General features: G+C 44.2%; 1 protein-coding gene across 1 annotated transcript in view; it reads right to left on the bottom strand.

Moving 5' to 3' along the window:
* Window positions 1–8105: 8105 nt before the first annotated feature.
* Window positions 8106–10458, bottom strand: part of fam189a1 (family with sequence similarity 189 member A1) — a 131285-nt gene continuing 128932 nt past the window's right edge. The window contains 5 exon segments of the mRNA XM_042320970.1: window positions 8106–8784; window positions 8897–9188; window positions 9191–9215; window positions 9455–9526; window positions 9722–10420. Of these exon segments, the coding sequence (XP_042176904.1) occupies window positions 8569–8784; window positions 8897–9188; window positions 9191–9215; window positions 9455–9526; window positions 9722–10420 (1304 nt within the window). The 3' untranslated portion in view covers window positions 8106–8568.

Raw genomic sequence — 10458 nt, 5'->3', positions numbered from 1 at the left:
CACCGCAGCAACATGAGTAAAACATTTAAACGTGTTAACCCGTGCAAGGCTACCGGCCCAGACGACATCCCTAGCCGCGTCCTCAGAGCATGCGCAGACCAGCTGGCTGGTGTGTTTATGGACATATTCAATCAATCCCTATCCCAGTCTACTGTTCCCACATGCTTCAAGAGGGCCACCATTGTTCCTGTTCCCAAGAAAGCTAAGGTAACTGAGATAAACGACTACCGCCCTGTAGCACTCACTTCCTTCATCATGAAGTGCTTTGAGAGACTAGTCAAGGATCACATCACCTCCACCCTACCTGACACCATGGATCCACTCCAATTTGCTTACTGTCCCAATAGGTCCACAGACGACGCAATCACACTGTACACTGCACACTGCCCTAACCCATCTGGACAAGAGGAATACCTATGTAAGAATGCTGTTCATCAATTACAGCTCAGCATTTAACACCACAGTACCCTCAAAACTCATCATTAAGCCCGAGACCCTGGGTCTCGACCCCGCCCTGTGCGACTGGGTCCTGGACTTTCTGACGGGCCACCCCAGCTGGTGAGGGTAGGAAACAACATCTCCACCCCGCTGATCCTCAACACTGGGGCCCCACAAGGGTGCATTCTCAGCCCTCTCCTGTACTCCCTGTTCACCCATGACTGCGTGGCCATGCACGCCTCCAACTCAATCATCAAGTTTGCAGACGACACTACAGTGTTAGAATTGATTACCAACAACGACGAGCTGGCCTACAGGGAGGAGGTGAGGGCCCTCGGAGTTTGGTGTCAGGAAAATAACCTCACACTCAATGTCAACAAAACAAAGGAGATGATCGTGGACTTCAGGAAACAGCCGAGGGAGCACCTCTGTGGTGGAAAGTTAAGTTCCTCGGCGTTCACATCATGGACAAACTGAAATGGTCCACCCACACAGACAGCGTGGTGAAGAAGGCGCAACAGCACCTCTTCAACCTCAGGAGGCTGAAGAAATTTGGCTTGTCACCAAAAACACTCAAACTTTTACAGATGCACAATCGAGAGCATCCTGTTGGGCTTTATCACTGCCTGGTACGGCAACTGCTCCGCCCACAACCGTAAGGCTCTCCAGAGGGTAGTGAGGTCTGCACAACGCATCACCGGTGGCAAACTACCTGACCTCCAGGACACCTACACCACCCGATGTCACAGGAAGGCCAAAAAGATCATCAAGGACAACAACCACCTGAGTCACTGCCTGTTCACCCCGCTATCATCCAGAAGGCTAGGTCAGTACAGGTGCATCAAAGCTGGGACCGAGAGACTGAAAAACAGCTTCTATCTCAAAGCCATCAGACTGTTAAACAGCCATCACTAACATTGAGCAACTGCTGCCAACATACTGACTCAATCTCTAGCCACTTTAATAATTAAAACTTGGATGTAATAAATGTATCACTAGTCACATTATATAATGTTTACATACCCTACATGACTCATCTCATATGTACAGATGAAGTTGGAAGTTTACATACATATAAGTTGGAGTCATTAAAACTCGTTTTTCAACCACTCCACAAATTTCTTGTTAATGTTAACAAACTATAGTTTTGGCAAGTTTGTTAAGACATCTACTTTGTGCATGACACAAGTCATTTTTCCAACAATTGTTTACAGAAAGATTATTTCACTTATAATTCACTGTATCACAATTCCAGTGGGTCAGAAGTTTACATACACTAAGTTGACTGTGCCTTTAAACAGCTTGAAAATTATGTACTGGCTTTAGAAGCTTCTGATAGGCTAATTGACATCATTTGAGTCAATTGGAGGTGTACCTGTCAATCACCGTATTCTTATCGGCAGACTCAACAGCCTTGGTTTCTCAAATGACTGCCTCGCCTGGTTCATCCACTACTTCTCAGACAAGAGTTCAGTGTGTCAAATCGGAGGGCCTGTTGTCCAGACCTCTGGCAGTCTCTATGGGGGTACCACAGGGTTCAATTCTTGGGCCAACTCTTTTCTCTGTATAAATCAACCATGTCGCTCTTGCTACTTGTGACTCCCTGATCCACCTCTACGTAGACGACACCATTCTGTATGCATCTGGCCCTTCTTTGGACACTGTGTTAACTAACCTCTAAATGAGCTTCAATGCCATACAACACTCCTTCCGTGGCCTCCAACTGTTCTTAAACACTTGTAAAACTAAATGCATGCTTTTCAACCATTCGCTGCCCGCACCCGCCCACCCGAATAGCATCACTACTCTGGATAGTTCTGAATATGTGGACAACTACAAATACCTAGGTGTCTGGCTAGACTGTAAACTCTCCTTCCAGACTCATATTAAACATCTCCAATCCAAAATTAAATCGAGAATCGGCTTTCTATTTCGCAACAAAGCCTCCTTCACTCATGCCGCCAAACATACACTAGTAAAACTGACTCTCCTACCGATCCTCGACTTCGGCAATGTCGTTTACAAAATAGCCTCCAACACTCTACTCAACAAACTGGATGCAGTCTATCTCAGTGCCATCCTTTATGTCACCAAAGCCCCATATACCACCCACCATTGCAACCTGTATGCTCTAATCGGCTGGCCCTCGCTACATATTCGCCGCCAGACCCACTGGCTCCAGGTCATCTATAAGTCTTTGCTAGTTAAAGCTCCACCTTATCTCAGCTCACTGGTCACGACAACAACACCCACCCGTAGCACGCGCTCCAGCAGGTATATCTCACTGGTCATCCCCAAAGCTGCCTTTCTTTACAGTTCTCTGCTGTCAATGACGGGAACGAATTCCAAAAATCGCTGAAGCTGGAGACTTATATTTCCCTCACTAATTTTAAACATCAGCTATCCAAGCAGCTAACTGATCATTGCAGCTGTACATAGCCCATCTGTAAATAGCCCATCCAATCTACCTACCTCATCCCCATATTGTTTTTATTTACTTTCCTGCTCTTTTGCACCAGTATTTCTACTTGCACATCATCATCTTCACATCTATCCCTCCAGTGTTAATTTGCTAAATTGTAATTACTTGCTACTATGACCTATTTATTGCCTTACCTCCTCACGCCATTTGCACACACTGTATATAGACTTTTGTTTTTTTCTATTGTGTTATTGACTGTATGCTTGTTTATTCCATGTGTAACTCAACTCTGTGTTGTTGTTTGTGTCGCACTGCTTTGCTTTATCTTGGCCAGGTCGCAGTTGTAAATGAGAACTTGTTCTCAACTAGCCTACCTGGTTAAAGAAAGGTGAAATCAATTAAAAAGTAAAAAGTAAAAAGTTGCTATTATAAACTGATTACCAACTTAATTAGAGCAGTAAAAATAAATGTTTCGTCATATCCATGGTCTGATATACCATGGCTGTCAGCCAATCAGCATTCAGGGCTCAAACCACCCAGTTTATAATAACCAATTTAGCCCATGGTGATTTCACCATGGAAGGCCAAAACTCCATCACACCAAACAGCTCTTACACTAAAATAGCATTATCATGTTCACAATTTCACAGTATAGTGTGGAAACATATAAAACACAGGTCAATCACCTTTAAAATGGCAATGTTTTCTCTACTCCTTATGGCAAAATGTGTAGAATTTGCAGTAAACTAACTTTAAAACGTACATTTCTCTCCACCGTCAAGAGGGGGTGGCACTAAAATGTTTTGCCGAAAGGTGGGGGCCTCCCCAAACAAGTCTCGCTTAGGGCCCCCTAAAGGCTAGCGCCGTCCCTGTGTGTATGTGTGTGTAATTTGTCATTGTATCTACAACCTCAAAGAATGAGAACCAATCAAGAATCAGAACAGACACTACACTGAAGGTGTCAGAGTGGCAATCGACAGAAAATTAGCAACTTGATAGCTTTAAATGGTGTTCTGCTTTTGTCGTAACCCTCATGGAGATTTAGTTTATACTCCTACAATGGATATATTTATATTGAGTGCTCTTGATGTGTGGAAATTGTACAGAATGCGCCAATGCTGTTTGGAACACAACAACCAATGCCATACCTGAGGGGTATACTACAAAGCAGGATCAATGAGTTAGCCAGCTGACTTTGATAAACAACCATAAATAACTACACCTACTGATTTCCTGTTTCATTAAGAAAGTTAAACTTTGATATGTGTTTTAAAAAATAAAACGTTATTTCAGAATATTTGGGCATGTTATCTGGCTAACTCATTGATTCAGATTTGTCGTATACCCCTCTGGTTAGTGGTCTGGTAAATAACTTCATGTTGAAGTGAAACAACCATGTCACGTTGATGTAGGCTACAATAACCAGGTTTCCATCCATTATCTGAATACAATGACGAGATGCCCATATCTTCAACCTAACAATGGGACAAGATAAATCCAAAATAAGCCCGTAGAGATGCATTGGGCTTATTTTGTAAGGATTTTGTTGAGAGTGAAACCTCTCACTTCTCCTCTTGTCTCTGTTTCCATACAACCATTTCATGTGTATGGAACGCATAAAATAAGTCATGACAGGCCTTATGGAAACAGCATACCCATTGGTAAAATTACACTCTAGCTAAATTTCCATCCAATTGGCGACAGATTTTTATGTGAATATTCTAGAATCCTCATTAAAAAAAGTGCATTTCTGTAACGGCATTCCTCCTCTTCTGAGGAGGAGTAGCGAGAAGGATCGGAGGACCAATTCGCAGCGTGGTAAGTGTCCATAACGTTTATTTTAACACAATAACTGAACACTATGAAATACAAAACAATAAATGTGAACATAAACGAAAACCGAAACAGTACCGTGTGGCAACAAACACTCACACGGAAACAAACACCCACAACTCAACAGTGAAACCCAGGCTACCTAAGTATGATTCTCAATCAGAGACAACTAACGACACCTGCCTCTGATTGAAAACCATACTAGGCTGAACTCAAAACCCCAACATAGAAAAACACACATAGACTGCCCACCCCAACTCACGCCCTGACCATACTAAATAAAGACAAAACAAAGGAAATAAAGGTCAGAACGTGACAATTTCCCCACCAATTGTTTCCACCAAACAGACACGTTGCAGATAAAAATCAGTCCTGATGACGTTCGCTTAAATTTCCATTTACCGAATAAAACCTGTGTTTTCATCACATTTTGAACTCTACCAATAGTTTTGTCACAAAAACTTTTGCGTTAAATAGCCTAGTCTGGTCTTGGTTCGTGCGCCAACAGCTTGCAGATAGCCTACAGTGCTGTCCTGTCCACTCCCGCTCCGGCTCCCCCTCTCTGGCTCGAGGCCGCTAGACTGCTCATCATTACGCACACCTGTCACTATCGTTACGCACATCAGTGCTTCATCGGACTCACTTGGACTCCATCAAGTTATTAATTACCTCCTCTATATCTGTCACTTCCTCAGTTTCTTTCCCGAGTCAGCATTAATGTTGTTATGGGTCCCTTGTCCAGACGCTGTTCGTGGTTTGTTTCCTGTCTGTTTATTCATTAAATATTCACTCCCTGTACTTGCTTCTTGTCTCCCAGAGTCTGTCCTTACAGAATGCTGACTCCACAATTGGAAGCATCATGGAGTTTCTATATATTATTTTGGTGACGTCGGTTCCATGTGCCGCTGCTGAAACAACTGGGGATGCCTCGGTGTTGGAGGAAGATTCCTAGATGTGATAAGTTTACAGGAGGAAACAAGACAATGGAATATGTAGTATTGGTGGGAAAAGTTGTGTGTTAACTCTAGGGGTACCCATGGTGCTGGAGATCAGAAGTGTCCGGTGAGAGAAAGGTAGGTTGAGGTTGCCAGGATCAGAGTAGTACCGAAGGTGTCATATGCTAAGGCAGTTAAGAGAGTAGAAGAGGAAGATGGGGTCCAGGGTGAGGATTTCTAAGAGGATTCCTGTGAGTAGGATAAGGCCTATAGAGATTGATAGGAACAACATGTGTTTCAGTAAGTGTGTTTCTTAGGGTTCATACCCATCGTTATCAACTGTACTGCAGAAACGGAACATAAATCACAGAAAAAAAGACATTGTGCTGCAGAAAAGTACTTGGGTGTATGTGATTTTACTGCAGAAGAGTTACAATGTGTGTTACAAGATAGTGTCCAGTCCTCCCAGGCTGCTGGCCTGGTGCAGGATCAGATAGTGGTGAGGTTTTAAAGGGTCTAGGGTTAGTTGGTAGGGCAGTTTTTCCCCATCCTTTGTCCCATCCCTTTTTGTCTTACAAAGTGTAATGAATTCACACTCCAGAACAGTAGGTGGATCCACAGGGATAGATAAGAGAAATAAATGAACAGGGAGGCTGTGACAATACACATTTAAAGTAGAAGAAGGTCAGATATTTTGGGGTAGGTAAAATAGATGATGCAACAATTGAAATGGAAAGGTTTTATGCGTAAATATTGATAGAAAATCCATGTCGTAAACGATGATGTTGTAGCCTACTACCACCACAACATGTAAAAGCATGCAGAGTTTATAAGCTGATGGAATAGGTTATGAAGTTACTTCAGAACTTCATGAGCTTCATGCAAATGTTCGAATACATATCGATGCTCCATTAGCCGTTACAGGATAGGTACTGTTTGGCGTAGCAGCGAATTTCCGACCAACCTTAACTTGGTGATACTATCTTCGTTCGGCAAAACATTTATCTTCTAAAATGTCCGCGTCGTTAGAATTTTGGAAATGCTCCGTTATTAAAATAAATAAATGTTTTGCTCCATGAAGTATGTGTACATCGTCATCTTGCCTATTAGACATATTCTCTCATTGATTGAGACAGGTAGGTGCCTCCAGGGGTGAAAGTAAGGTGGTGCAGAGTCCCAGCAAAATAAATAGTGGGGGTAAACCGTATTGTTAAAACATAAGTCTATCACAATAATTAAAACAACATTTCAAGAAAACTGAGATGAATAGTGCCGGAAACCCGAGACGTGGGACAGCAGTGGATGCATACATTCTAGCCTAATGACAATCACCAAATGTCATGTGTCATTACACTTTTGGGTGTTTTTGTGTAACGGATGTCTCTTTCCATTTACCTCTGTTTGGAGGCGGGAAATGTGTTGCGAGTGGATGAATGTGCGCGGGTGCCTAGTACAGGAGCCCTTTGAAGTGAATGTTTGAGAATCAGATGAAAACATTATGACTAGTTGTGGTTATGCCACAATAAAAGGTAATATTGTACATTTTAAAAGTTAAATGATACATCTTTAGGACTAGGCCCACAGAGATCCTATTGAATTTAATAGGGATTCTATATGTACTTCTTTGATTAGGCCCATCATTTTTTGGGGGGTGCACACATAGTACCGGAAAAAATGTAATCTAATTTCACCCATGGGTCCACCTTAAAGTGCTGCATGTCACGATGACACTCACCTGTCTGGATCAATGAGAGAAAATGTTTAAAACATCTTTAAGTGACTTTCTTGAGGTTCACAATCAATTTTAGATACTTTCACATAATTTGGAAATGATGCCAGAAAAAGTATAATATATGTCCCATGACTTGAATGGGATTTGTGCCAAAAATCTTAAAAGGTTAGTATATGGAAACAGTGCCAGGGAAACTAAACCAAAGTGTGGATTGCTGTCATATCTTGTACATAGACTGTTTGCAGGGTAAGAAAACCAATATGTAATTTTGTAATTGGGATAAACTATCCCTTTAAACTTCAATTGATTTATTCAGAACATGAAAAGTTAAGTGCAAAAGTCATTCTATGTACACTACGTCATCACGCACAGCATTTTATCCGCTAATAAGTCCGTTTGATGGAAACACCTCTGTTGGGAAAATGTGCATATTGTTTCTATGTAGATTTTAGAATATTCACCTGAAAATATTTTGCCAATTGGATGGCAACCTATCTGATTCAGAATAGTTTGTAAAACCGCAAGATATTGATATTTCGCAAGTTACAATGACCAAGGTTTTTAAAAATATTACACAATTTGTGTGTTTTGTACATTGACACAGTATTTTATTCTTCTTCTAAACTATTCAGTTGCGCCATGCATCTTCTTTAAGTATGGACTTCTGCGCCTCTCGTGCCTCCTAAAAATGTATGTCATGTTCAAATGATATACCATTGTTGAAAGAAGGAGGTCGACTACAACATAGAAAGTCATATTTTATTGTAACACTGATAAGAATTGTAACACATTGAGGTAAGTTAAATAATCCACTTTTGTAAAGTTCTCCGTCCTGCAGTGGCACACAGTATTCAGCCAATCAGAGTTAGAATCCACAAAGTCTGCAGGAGCTAGTACCATCCCAAGTCTGTCCAGTTCACAGTTTTAATACAAAGTTGTTTTTTTCCTTTTGATAAAGTAGAGCACTAGTTTTTCATCATGACATCTCCATTTAGTTGGCTTACAAGTGTGTTTTACAAGGTTGAGACTTTAAAAAATCCCTTGAGGGAGAAAAGAACATTCTGGTGTTTTTGATATGAGAGAGAACAGAAGCCAATCCAGTCCAGACATGACTTACTGAGTTTGTTTCTGCTAATGTCTTGGCACAGTCTCACAGGGCACTATGAGATAGAGATAGGGGTTGAGTCCTTGGTGGGGAGGGAGGGCGGTCAAAGGATGGTCTCTCTACACAAAAGGCTTTGAGTGCGTTCAGAGGGTGAGGGAGAGGAGTCCAGGGGAGCAGGGGGGTTGGGAGGCCCTGGTGCTGTAGGTAGACGCCGCAGGGATGAGAAAGGGGAACTCAAGGCCCCACAGCTTTGGAGGTGCAGGTCTTCATGGGCACGCTTCCTTGGGCTGCCGATGATGCGTTGTGACTGTGTCATCACCTGACCAACAGACCAACAGTTTAGCCCAGAATGATCCAACAATGGTTTCATTAAGTTATCAGACCAGCTTTTTTTCATATGCATTCATACTCATGCTCATCGATAGACGTACCTGATCTATGACATTGGCACTGAATATAGCTTCCTCCATGTGTCTCTCGTCAGACTTGATGACATACTTGATGCTGTTGACCACCTGCTGGACCTCTGGAGGTAGACTGCAGCTGGAGTGCTCCAGGAATTTGGCCACCAGGATTTTGGTGTCTTTATACGTCTTGAGGTCAGCCAGAGAGTGTGGGCGTTCGTTGGAGACCGTGTGCAGGGCTCGCGGTTTGAGGCGGATGTCCACTTTCCTCCCCTCCTTCTGCTTCCTACCACTGCGGGTGCTGACTTTGGCAGCGGCGTGGGAGGAGCTGCCACCTCTGTGGACTCTGAACACACCAAAGACACAAACATACAACATCCAATCAGGCGGGACTCAACATATTCAACACATTTGCACATTCTGTAGGTGAACGCTATTTTCTCCTACGAGTCGCTGGTCTAAATGGGTGTTTTCGCCAGGGATATGTGTAGACTGCTAGGTTAGGTGGGGAGTGATCTGGTGGGGAGATGTGAAAGGCGTACATAGTAGAGAGGTGGTAAAAGGCTCTGGTGGGGTGGGCATTACCTTGCTCTGGTGAAGTCTGAGGAGAATCTTCAGGAGGAGGGTTGCTTGCAGAGGGGCAGCCACAGCTGTCACCTGCAGAGGGAGATGTTAGCCTTATGGTGAACAAGTACTTATGCTAAAGTATATTATTTGCATTTCATCAAATGAAGTGATGCTAGCTGCCTATGTGGTCTGATTAACCCAGTTCATCTCAACAGTAATGACCGGATCTTTCCTAAACAACACATGGGGAACAATGCCGTGCCGACACAGGAACAACTCACGTACTTCCAGATATGGAGGTACAGGAGATTGGGTCGCTGGTGGAGCGTACGATGCGAGCCAGCTTGCGATACCTCCTGCCAGACCGGAGCATGCGGGGTCGCTCTGCGGGCGCTGAGGTAGAAGGGGGCTGCGAGGCCGGGGAGGAGGAAGAGGAGGATGGGGACCAGACACTGAAGCACAGCCGGGAGCCACGGGGCCGGGAAGGGGGGGACGTGGAGGGGCAGGCAGGGAGGGTCTGGGCTGCTGTGGCTACCTCTACGGAGGCTGTGGCTGCGGCTGCAGAGGGGGAGGCAGAGGGCAGGGATGGAGGAGTAGGAGGGACAGGAAGAATCAGCTGCCTCCTACTGGCTCGTTCTCTGATGTTTGCGTGTAGCTTTACTCCTCCCTTGGGCTCCTCGTGCTCCAGTATGTTGACGTTCTCTATGGACCAGTCTGGAGAGCGGGGTATGGAGTCCTGGGTGTGGCAGGACTCGCTGTAGCCAGTGTAGTCGACCCGGGCCAGGCCGCGGTGGCGGTGGGAGAAGCGGGCACTGAACTCTAGACTGATGGAGCTGCCATCAGTGGGGGCAGTGTGCAGCGTGCCATAGGGAGAGGAGTCAGAGCCCTGCACCTCCAGGGAACAGAGATCCTCTGAGGAGCAACTGTGGTCTGGAATTTCTGCTACCTCCTCTGATACCATTAGAGAGGCACTGTCCACCGAGCCTGGGACAAGACACAGGAGAGCACAAGCATCAGCTGCA

The sequence above is a fragment of the Oncorhynchus tshawytscha genome, linkage group LG04 (genome assembly GCF_018296145.1).
Source record: "Oncorhynchus tshawytscha isolate Ot180627B linkage group LG04, Otsh_v2.0, whole genome shotgun sequence".
Classification (NCBI taxonomy): Eukaryota; Metazoa; Chordata; class Actinopteri; order Salmoniformes; family Salmonidae; genus Oncorhynchus; species Oncorhynchus tshawytscha.
The sequence above is the reverse complement of the archived record's forward strand: the minus strand, read 5'-3'. Positions and strand labels throughout refer to the sequence as shown.